General features: G+C 35.9%; 1 protein-coding gene across 5 annotated transcripts in view; it reads right to left on the minus strand.

Annotated features, from left to right (window-relative positions):
• The window catches only part of Boll (boule homolog, RNA binding protein), a 140,083-nt gene that overhangs the window by 55,944 nt on the left and 71,576 nt on the right, over positions 1–12,563 (minus strand). For all 5 annotated transcript variants that reach the window (XR_004117886.1, XM_031367526.1, XM_031367525.1 and 2 more), the window contains exon 10: positions 8,805–8,903. Coding sequence is in view for 4 of the 5 variants with exons in the window: in XM_031367526.1 (XP_031223386.1) it covers positions 8,805–8,903 (99 nt within the window). In the remaining variant the exon portion in view is untranslated. The remainder of the gene's footprint in view (positions 1–8,804; positions 8,904–12,563) is intronic.

Consider the following 12,563-nt stretch of genomic DNA (forward strand, 5'->3'; position numbering starts at 1 on the left):
AAAAAAAAAAAAAAAAAAAAAAAAAGAAAGTTGTATTTCCCTTGGTTAAAGTCAAAGTCAGAAATTACAGTTTACTAGAAATCCTCAGAAATGAAAAAGCTATTAATAATAATGTTTCAAGACTAAAAAGTAACTAAGAAATATGTTTAGACATGTAAGATCATTTCTTGTGTGTTTTCTTTGTAAGTTAAGCTTATATTTTATGACTTACTATAGAAAGATAGGTAAAAAATCTAAATCTTTTAAAAGCGTAATCTTAAAATAAAGTTTAAAATTGATTTTTAACCAATGTGTGGAAAACAAAAGTTGTATGTACTAATGGAGTAATCTCTTGTGATTTTCAATGTACGTATATATTGTGTAATGTTTAGGTTAGGCTAAGCATATTTCAATGTATGTACATACTATGTAATGTTTAAGCTGGGATAAGCATATTGATCTTCTCTAAGAGTTAATATTTCTTTAGGGTAAAAACATATAATATTTACTTTTAGCCTTTGAAATCATACTGTTACACATTACCGTTATGCACACTCAATCCTTCTTGCTAAAGAGCTCCCAGGGACTAAACCACCAACCAGAGAGTACACATGGTGGGACTAATTGCTCCAACAGCATATGTATAGCAGAGGATGGCCTAAGTCGGTCATTAATAGGAGGAGAGGCCCTTGGTCCTGTGAAGGCTCTATGTCCCAGTGTAGGGGAATGCCAGAGCCAGGAAGCAGGACAGGGTGGGTTGGTGAGCAGGGGGAAGTGGGGAGGGAACAGGGTTTTTTTTTTTTTCAGAGGGGAAACCGGGAAAGGGGATATCATTTGAAATGTAAATAAAGTAAATATCTAAAAAAAAAAAAAAAAAAGTCTTAGTCTTCTTGCTCCTGTTTAACTGTAACTCAGCAGCCATTAAGCAACATTTCTACATTTTTCCTTCTACTTTCCCTAGGCATGGTACCATGGTACCACCATTGTACTTGCAACTTTTGTGGCATCAACTCTCTTAGACTGTAAGATGAAATTGTACAGTACTTATGCTTTTGTTCCTGGGTTATTTTAACCAATATAACTATTTCCACATTCCATACATGTTACAAGTAACAGGATTTCATTATTTTAAAAATATTTTTAAGACTACTAAGGATGTTTTAAGACAGTGTCTAATAATGAAGCTTGGGTTAGTGTTGAGCCTACAATCCTCCTGTCTCAATTTCTTAAGTTTTATGACTACAAGCCAGCTACCATCACACCGGATACAAGATTTTAGACTTTTTAATCATAAGAGTATTACTGTTTTATATAGAAATCTACATTTGGTAGCATGTTTGTTGTAGAACTCTGCGCTTATGCAATGTAGTAAATTACATTTTTCATATTTGGTGTTCATTTTTTTTTATCACCAGTTGTATCATTGTTTATCTAGTTTGAATAACCTTACTGGTGTTGAAAGAAAGACCAAAGTACTAAATTAGAATTCAGAAGTCAGAGGCTGAGGCTGTAACTAAGTGGCCAAATGCTGTCTAGCAAGCTCACGACCTTCGTTTTGGTCCCTAGCATCATGAACGACAACAGCAAGCAACAACAACAAAAGAGAAGTAGGATGGTTATTTAAAGACATTCTTTCTTAGATAAATTTGCCACAAGTAAATAAAGTGACAGAATAATACAGAAGTTCATTTATTTAGTAAGGGCTGGCTATGTGGCCCCGGCTGGCCTACAACTTGTGATCCTCCAGGCCTGACTTCTCAAGAGCTAGCTAGAATTAGAGATATGTGCCACCATAACTAACAACCGAGAGTGTTCTTAACTATTTTAATGAATTCATTCCATGATCTCTTTCCACAGAGCACTGAGGCTATCAAAATTATTCTCAGGATGTTTAAATACAAAAGAAGAAATATCTAAGATTATGTTATAGTTTGAATATGAGCTATCCTTCTTAGGCTTACTGATGAAGGACTGGTTTCCAGCTTGTGATACTATTTTGGGAGGCTCTGCAAACTTCATAAGGTGGGCCTAGGTGAAAAAAGTAGGCTATTAGGAATCTTTGGGGCTATATTTTGTCACAGGGCCACCTTTCTCTTTTTCTGTTTCTCATCCACCATGAGGTGAACAGACTGGACAGAATCAACAGAGCCAGACTGAATATTCTGAAACCAAGGCCAAAATGTGTACTTTCTCCCTTAAGTTGTTTATATTACATAATTCCCCCCACCCCCAGTGGCAAAAAGTATGACACAGAAGAAAACTGGTACCAGAGGAGTGGGATTCATTGCTGTGATAAAACCTATCACATGCTAGGCAAGTGCTACCAACTGAGCAATATCCATAGACCTTGCCTTGAATATTAGGAGACTGTTGACCTACCCACACAGGCTTAGTATAGAAGATTTAGTTTTTAGCTACTAGCATTATTTTAGTAGGCTCTGAAAGCATCAGAAGTGAGGTCTAGATAGAAGAACTATGTCACCGGGGCTGTGTCTTTGCGGGCTATATCTTGTTTTGTCCCCCAGTTCCTGTCCTCCATGGACATCACTTATCTCATCATTGGTATAGAATCAGTGGAGCCAGAGATTATGGACAGAACCCCCTGAAACCAATATCAAGCCAAAATTGTTCATCCTTTGAGTCTTTGTTGATCACTTGTCATATGAAAAGTCTGATTAACATAGATCAGAAGGGAAACAAAGTAAGCTATAATGCATTCCTATCTGTAGACTCTTGAGGTTTGTATATGGTTTGGACCACTAAAAGACTCAGTGTACAAGGCTGTAAAGTTTGCTCAGTGGTTTAAAGCACTCGTTGCTCTTGAAGAAAACCTGAATTCAATCCCCAGCACCTACATGGTGGTTCACAAGCATCCTATCCAGGGGACCCAATGCTTCTTCTGATCTTTGAGGTACCAAATACATAGGTGGTGCACATACATACATGCAGACAAAACACTCATACATGTAAAATAAATCTTAAAAATACCCCTCAATGTAGAACCTTAGTCCCTATTTTCCTTGAATCCAGAGATTAAATATAATTGGAGCAGTGACACCATCAAGAATCAATATGGTACTCCTTGTTACAAAGATATTGAAGACAATATATGGGCCTTTTAAAAAATACCTATCACCAGTAACATTTCTTTTTAAAAAATTTTTATTTATGTATTTTATATGAATACACTGTAGTTGTCTTCAGACACATCAGAAAGGAGCATCAGATCCCATTACACATGGTTCTGAGTCACCATGTGGTTGCTGGAAATTGAACTCAGGATCTCTGGAAGAGCAGTCAGTGCTCTTAGCCACTGAGCCATCTCTCCAGCCCACTATTAATATTTCAAAGTATAAAAAGTGATGTAATGTTTAGATTGTGTATTGGCTGGTTTTGTGTGTCAACTTGACACAGGCTGGAGTTATCACAGAGAAGGGAGCTTCAGTTGGGGAAGTGCCTTCATGAGATCCAGCTGTGGGGCATTTTCTCAAATAGTGATCAAGGGCCCCTTGTGGGTGGTGCCATCCCTGGGCTGGTAATCTTGGGTTCCATAAGAGAGCAGGCTGAGCAAGCCAGGAGAAGCAAGCCAGTAAGGAACATCTCTCCATAGCCTCTGCATCAGCTCCAGCTTCCTGACCTGCCTGAGTTCCAGTCCTGACTTCCTCTGGTGATGAACAGCCATGTGGAAGTAAGCCAAATAAACCCTTTCCTCCCCAACTTGCTTCTTGATCGTGATGTTTGTGCAGGAATAGAAACCCTGACTAAGACAGATTGGCTCTTTGGATGCCATCTTAGATTTAATTTCAACATGTTTGGAAGAGCAAAGACAACAAAATGAGAAAGTACACATTTTAAAAACAGTAGCAAGTATATTATGAACTTAATTAAAAGTTTACTTTCCTAGGTATTTTAGAGATGTGATAGAGATAGCATATACTGATAGAATCCAGGTTACAGTGGTTTGATTTATGACATGTTGACTTAAGATGGAGCAAAGATAATACCCACTAAATGAAAATCATAGTTCTAGCTTAAAAATTGATTTTTCCAGGACTCAGAATATGTATCATGATATCCTTAATATTGGGCACAACTTCCTGTAAGCCATGCAGTCATACGGGCATAACTGATACTCTGCAGTGTATTGAGTTCCTAAGCTCTGAGATGTGATAGGTGAGGGATACTAAATACATTTTTGTGTTATATGTGATTTTTCTTTTTCTCTTTAAAAAATATTTATTTCTGCATATTAGTGTTCTGTCTGCATTATATATGTGCACCACATGCATTCCTGGTATCCACAGAGGTTAGAAAAAGGTATCAAATCCCCTAGGCCTGGCGCTATAGATCATTATGCACTACCTAGAGTGGGTAATGAGAATCAAACTCAGGTCTTCTGCCAGAGCAGCAAGTGCTCTTAACTGCTGACCACCACTCCATCTCTGACATTTTCATCTTAGGATGTGTTTTTGGGACAGATACAACTTTGTAAGATGAGACGCATCTATGTATTGTTGCCTTTACTGTGTTACATGTAAATAATTTTCTATTGAACCCAAACATTTGTTTATTTTCAGTTGACTTTTTTTTTTTTTGTTTTTTGTTTTTGTTTTTTCGAGACAGAGTTTCTCTGTGTAGCCCTGGCTGTCCTGGAAATCACTCTGTAGACTAGGCTGTCCTCGAACTCAGAAATCTGCCTGCCTCTGCCTCCCAAGAGCTGGGATTAAGGGCGTGTGCCACCACCACCTAGCCCTCAGTTGGCCATTTAAATACACTGTTTTCTTAAGGCTATGATTCTCTTTACTGTCCTAGATTTTCATAAACAAGGAAGTCTTATGCAGTGGAACCTATGCATTTCTAGTGCTTAATTACATGGTTACTATTATATAGTTCTATGAGTAAAAATATGCTAGAGAGAGGCTGGAGAGGTGGCTCAGTGGTTAAGAGCACTGACTGCTTTTCCATAGGTCCTGAGTTCAATTCCCAGCAACCACATGGTGGCTCACAACCATTTGTAATGTGATTTACTGCTCTCTTCTGGTATGTCTGAAAACAGCTACAGTGTACTCATATTTCAATCAATCTTTAAAAAATATGCTACAGAATTGAACATTGTTTGACCTATGGAGAGCACATACAATTTTATAATCTCTTGTTTTAGGAGCTACAAATCACAAGTTTTCTCTCAGTCTTTTGTTTCCTATAGCATAACATTTTTTCTTTTCAACCTTTATGCTTAGATCTAGCTGGATATTCGTCAACTTTAACCTCTAAGTTGATTTGTAAGAATAATGGTACTGAAATAAAGACTGCTGAGGAACACAGTGGTGGTATATTTCTATAGAGATAGTCAGCAGTTTTAAGGTTTGTGGCTATTCCAAGATGGAAGGAAACATTTGTGGCAATTCAAATCCTATTCTAATTTACTTTTGAATTATACTGTTTTTCCAAATAGTTACCCAATGTGGGTGGGTACTGGTCCCCAAAACTTGCTCCTCTGCAAGAGCAGTACATGCTTTTAACCCTCATTCTATCTCTAGCTAACATTTTCATTTTTTTAATGGTGAAAGCATCCAAAGATTTTCTTCTAGCTTACAAAAAACTAATTACTGTGATTCATAGTTACCCAACTGTGCAATAGGACACCAGAACTTTTACTACCAAGTATGACTTGGTACCTGTGACGATTTTACATGTCAATTTGAAATATCCCAAAACCACCTGAGAAGGGATTCTCAGTCAGGGATTGCCTATATCATGTGGGCCTTTGGGCATTTTTTGGGGGACTAGCACCATTATTTTCTATTTATTTATTGTCTATTTATTCTTCACAGTGGATGTGATATAAAAAGCTGCTTGAGTTCCTGAACTGACTTCCCTGAAATGATGGGTCATAACCTGGAACTGTAAGCCAATAAGCCAACTTCTCTTCAAATTTCCTTTGTCCAGGTATTTTATCATAGCAATAGAAATAACATCAGCCCAGTAACCACTGGTCATTGTGCTGGTTAGTCTTAAGGGTCACTTTGATACTACATAGAATTGCTTGGGCATTATCTACGTCAGGCTAGATTGTGGGTGTGTGTGTGAGAGATTGCTTTGGCTGTGTATTGATGTTCGAAGCCCAACCCAATGTGGACGACATACTCTGGAGGCTTATCCTTTAACTATACAAGAGTGAAGAAAGTTAGCTGAGCACAAAGGAACAAGTAATGAAGGGCATGCTTACTATCTCTTTGCTTTCGACTGTGAATGTCATGTAACTAGCTGTTCCTGCTTTGTCCTCCTCAAAATAATGGACTGTAACTTGAAATTGTATATGTTTTTTAAAAAGAATTATTTATTTTATGTATATGAGTATACACCAGAAGAGGGCATCAGATTCCATGACAGATGGTTGTGAGCCACCATGTGGTTGCTGGGAATTGAACTCAGGACCTCTGGGAGAGTAATCAGTGCTCTTAACCCCTGAGCCATCTCTTCAACCTCTGAAACTGTATATGTTAAATTAACACTTTCTTCTCTAAGCTGTTTTTTGCTTAACAGTTTTTTGTAGCAACAGAAGTGAAACTAGAACACCAGCCTTCTAATCAGTTGTAAAAGTGACCTATACTTACAAAAACAAATGAATCAAAAGAGTCAAACTCTAAAAAAGACACTAATGCTTTTAGAACCAGGAAAAATTTACATAGGAAGAAAAGAACTGATATTTCAAGTGCCCATTAATATTTTCAAGGTGGTTTAATATGTCTTAGAAAAAAGAGGTTTCTAAAAAAATAAAAAACAAAACAAAACAAAAAAATGAAAACTTTTCATGGAAAAAAAGGTTTCTAGTATCACAACACTTGCACTTAAGATTTCTGTGTTTATAATACAAACACAGTACAAACAAAAGTGGATAATTTCTGCAGTAAACCCTGTAAAGTGAAGCATTGTTGTGTTGTTCTACACAACTATGGAAAGTAGTACTGGTGTTTCTGTATCAGAGACAGACACAGGTTTTTTTTTTTTTTTAACTTAGATTCACTAAATTACTAAAGAATAATTAATTATATAATGCATAGGGTACTCTACATTAAAATTTTTGATTATAGTACCTTGGTGGTAGAGTACTTGCCAAGATGTATGAGGCTCTGGGATCAATGTCTGGCAACCACCAACAAATTTTGGGTATAAAACACATAGGAAACTACCTTTTATTGAGACACAAGAAGAAGTATAAAACTTTTTATATAGTAGTCCTGCATTCCAGGTTTGACTTTGAAAATTTATTAATTTTTTCCAAGTTCAACAAAAGTGCAATTCCTAAATCACTATATTAAAGAGTAAGATGAATTTCTATGCACAATTTCTGATGTTACCTACTTAGAGATCTAAGACAACTTACACATGTGCATACTCTTTAAGTAGAAAAATCAAACTTTAAATGAAAAATTCTTATTACCATTTAGCACATTGCCTATTTGTATTATTATTTAAGCTACAATTTCAATTATCCTTTCTATTCTTCCCTTCTTGCCTGATATATATATCCAATCCATCATGTACAGATATACCAGAAATTGATGCTGTCAATTTCAGTGGAAATCTGTTTTTGAAGACATTTCTAGCAACACTGAAAATGAAGCCTCCATAATGAGGCTTATTAACATTTTAGATTCTAGTGTGAATCTAAACTTGGGGTCTTATTTCATATTCACAGTTCAATACTGAAGGAAATGAAGGGATACAGTGAGTAGTCACAGCAGTGAGTGGTTATGGGGTGGGCCATGAGTCAATAGAGTTTAACACATACGATGGATCAGAGTCATAAATATGAGTGCAAAATTGCTATTTTCCTCCATTTTACCACAGAGTATATGTCCTTATTCCACTAAAATAAAAGACAAAAATTCATATCAGCAGTAAAACAGTTAATCAACCTACAGTTCCCGACTCTGATGAAGTCCATTTTCTAACATGATGATCCTGAGCCTATCTAAGAAACCCAGAACAAAGGAAGAGAATGTCCTGCTTCACCGCAGATGGCCAAAATGTAGGGACTATACACATGGATCTAATTAGGTTAGATGTACTTGGGTGATATAATATTCTTTGATCAGAATCTGATTTAATAAACACAAATATATACTTAAGAAGCATAAAGTGTGCAGGGCAGTGGTGGCGCACGCCTTTAATCCCAGCACTTGGGAGGCAGAGGTAGGTGGATTTCTGAGTTCGAGGCAAGCCTGGTCTACAGAGTGAGTTCCAGGACAGCCAGGGATACACAGAGAAACCCTGTCTCAAACAAAACAAAACAAAACAAACAAACAAACAAACAAAAGAGAAGCATAAAGTGGAGACAACTAGCTGTTTCGTCTCCTTACAAATACTATGTATTATTGACACAGATAATTCTATGTACTATACCTAGAACAGAAAAATCAGACATAAAAAGTAGATTAAGGGTTACCAGGTACTGAAGAAAGAGATCAAAGGGAAGAAGGATTTATTGTGTCATGAGAACAGGGTTTGTATTTGAGGTGATGGGAAGGCTGGGAATGCTAGTAATAATTTTTACAGTGTTGTGAATATAATTAAAGACACTTAAAATAGTTAAGATGGTAAACTTAAGTTTATACATCTCTATATCACAATAAAACATTTTAACCATGGGGGAATTTATAATATTTCAAAATTAGTTAATAGAAATTATTTTTAATTTGGAATTTATTTCTTCCATATAAAATTATTAACTAATTTTTTACTTTTGATCATAGATGGGATAAAATGTGTCCAGATCATAATGGAAGAAAAACAGAGAAAACTCAAAATAAACTCCTTACTTTAATTGGCTCTGGCTGCATCACAGGTGCAGGCATAGCAATGGCACTTGAAGCATAAACCTGGTGATATGCTGCTTGAACTCCATGCTCAGAATAAGGCTGTTACAAAAGAGGCAGCAAGGAAATAGGAGGGGAGAGAAAAAAAAGAAGTGTTACCTCCACTTACTAAAATACTTATATGTTTTCTACCACATACAAAACCTCATTCACTATGTTTAATCAAGTTATAGTCTGATTAAGAAACGGAATTACTCTAAATCATCACATGTCCTGTGAGTCACATGTATGATGCGTGGGGAAAATGAACACTCAATTATACTTAAGAATTGTTGGTGAGGATGGTAATGAAAAATTTCCAGCCGGGCAGTAGTGGCGCAAGCCTTTAATCCCAGCACTTGAGAGGCAGAGGCAGGTGGATTTCTGAGTTCGAGGCCAGCCTGGTCTACAGAGTGAGTTCCAGGATAGCCAGGGCTACACAGGGAAACCCTGTCTTGAAAAACAAAAAAAATTTCCTAGAGGCACTGATGTTTGATTTAAAAGAAATGGGAACACAGTGAGGGACAGTGTGATTAAAGTGGAGGTAAGTAAGTGAACACTTCTTTTGGGAGATCCATGTAAGCTATTTGGTAAACTGGAAAGAACATTATATGCTAAAGGGGGAAAATTAGCCTGAAGAGCAATAAACAGAGGGTAGATAATTTAAAAGTATATTTAAATGATAATAAATGCTGGCAAGGATGTGAAGAAAGAAATTATTACATTTCATTATTCTGTTTGTGGTAGTGTAAACTGGTACTGTCACCACAGAAATCAGTATAAAGGTTTTTAAAAAAATTAAAAAAAAAATTCCTATAAGACTCAGCTATACCAATCCTGAACATATATCTAAGTGATTCTAAAACCTACACAGGAATACTTGCATACCCATGTTTATTGTTGGTCTATTCATAATAGAATGGAGATATAATCAGCCAAGTTATCCATCAACAGACAAACAGATAATGAAACAAGTTTATATTTAAAACAATAGATTTAAAATATCTAAAATATTAAATTATTAAATTTAAACATTTTAATACCCTGTCTTCAAAACCTGATTACACACACACACACACACACACACACACACACACACGTTTGTTTGTTTCCACTTACATACAGGACATCTCAATTTGTTCTTTTCCCATTTCAAATGCTCAATTGCTATATGTAGCTAGTGACTATAATCTAGGATACTGTAGTACAAACATCAAACACGATGTTGGTATTAGTTATGGATAGGATAACATCGGACTGAATATGTAAGATGAAAGATTGAAGAACCAAACATGAAATTATGGGGAACAGCTCACAAAGGTCAGCTTACAAAGGTAAATAAAAGCTAGTAAAGGAGTTCCAGAAGAGGGCAGTATTGTGTGTGCAAACACAGGTCTTAAACAGACATGAATATGTACATTGTTCCTGAAGGAGAAAAGTAAGGAAGTAAAGTATTCAGAAGTTAGGTTGTCATTAAGGTCCTTCTCAAAGGCAGCTTAGGCAGAAAGATAATGAAACAGACTTTCAGCAGGTGTGGATGAAATCACCCTGAACCTCACAAACACTGCATACAGCCTATGTCTTCAAGAGTCTTGGTTTTGAAAGATAGAAGAGAATTAGGGGATCTGTGAAAGAATGTGTAAAAAGATCATAATTAAAGGACTTTGTATCAAACAGTTCTAATCTTTTAATACTGCAATATGTTTTCTTGATGCTTTCACTTTTATAAGGTCACTATGAGAACAAGACTGTGGAGGTTAAATAATTCCCTTAAGAATCACAGCAAAGTAGTGATGCTGTGAATCAATGGAGAGAAACTGACTTATGCAAGAGGGAAAAATAGATCATAGGATAAGTTGAGATCCCTGAGAGGAATAAAAGTGAAGATTTCCAGATCACAATAGGTAGAAACAACCCCGGACAAGACCAAGCTACCAAAGAAATATAAAAAACGTAAGGCTGGATTAGGACCTCTTTAAGTTTATGTTGGGAGTTGGAGGCTAAGTTGGTTTCTGTGAACTGGTTTCAGTTTTTATAAAAGGGAAAGCAAAGATGTAGTCTAAGAGTGAAATGGGGAGTCTGCAGTAATCAAAATATGGTAGAAGTTTGAAATGGTCATTGAGATACATGACTGAATGAATCCACATACTTGTTTTCTTTTTTTGGAAACTTGAACATAACATTCACAACAAAAGCCCTGAAGGTTTTAATTGTGTGAAAAACCCACTTAACCTATAGGCCATTCCATTTTATTTATTAAATTATACATTAATAAGAGTATACAGTCTGCTGGAAACAGCACCAAAATAAAGTACGGGTGTCATTAAGTATAAGCTACATAGTCACAGCAATATTTTTTAGAAAAAAAAAACTTCTTAGATTAAATAAGGAGTGAGTACACACTGGGGATGAGTGTCTCAGACCAGGAATTAAGAACACAGGTTAAAGCCCAAAATATATTTTGGTGAAAATCTAATGTAAAAACATTCTTCCTTTACTCCCACCTTTATGCAAACCACAAAGCAAGAAAACATCAAAAGACAAAGTTCTGAAATTTCATCATCAATTAAATTAGAACATAATATTTATGGGTTTCAAATCACAAACCATTTATAATGTGCACCTATGCTGTACAATTTGGACAAACATAAGGGAGGATTCTGAGGCTTTTACTCACCGAGAATAAAAGATTTCCCTAGATGTCAATGAAAAGATCTGCCCAAAGATTCTTAGAGGCTTGTAGGTTCAGGCAAGGTGAAAATAAAGATCTCATTTTATAATGCTTAACAATAAGGGAGGGGAATCTCAATATAATGTCTATATTACTTTTTCTGTCTACTATGTAGACTTCTAGCTGAATAACAGTGCCAGAGGTGAAACAGGGTGAAGGTCAGAATAAGTACTGATTGTTACATCTCAATAGGGAGAACCTAGGATAAGAACTTGAGATTGAACTAGAACTAAAATGATCACCAGCAAGGATATGGACAAAAGGAAACCTTTTGATAATATGGAGTGAATGAAAATTAGGGTAGTTACTATACAAAAACAGTATGTAGGTTTCTAAAAAAATACTATTATATGATCAACAATCTGTGCTTCTGGATATACATACATACATATATAAACTATATATATATTCATATGTACCCCTGCCACACACATACACACATTCACTCACAGGCAAAGGAAATGAAGCAACTTGTTACAGATCTATCTGAACTCTTAAGCACATTTCAGCATTATTCACAATAAAAAAGGAGTGGGAAATGTAGCTTAGTGGTCAAGTACTTGCTCAACAGTATACAAGGCTTAGATTGGTTTCCTAGTACCAGAAAAACAAACCAAAACAAAACCTGTATTATTATTTTACACAATAGCAATGATATAGAATCAATGTTAGTGTTTATGAATGAGTGAAGATAATGTAGGGTATGAATAACAGAATAACATAGTCTTTTAAAAGAAGGAAATTCTGTCATCTGTGACATTATAGATAAACCTGGAGGGCATTATACCACAAAATAAGCCAGGCACAGAAAGAGAAATGCTTTACAATGCTTTTATGTGGGATCTGAAAAATCAACTTCACAGAAGCAAAGATTAAGACAGTGGTTTTCAACTCTGAGATTCCACCTCACACCAGTCAGATTGTCTAGGATAAAAAACTCAGGTGACAGCAGATACTGGAGAGGTTGTGGAGAAAGAGAAACATTACTTCAT

Source organism: Mastomys coucha, unplaced genomic scaffold (genome assembly GCF_008632895.1).
Source record: "Mastomys coucha isolate ucsf_1 unplaced genomic scaffold, UCSF_Mcou_1 pScaffold14, whole genome shotgun sequence".
In the NCBI taxonomy this organism is placed as follows: Eukaryota; Metazoa; Chordata; class Mammalia; order Rodentia; family Muridae; genus Mastomys; species Mastomys coucha.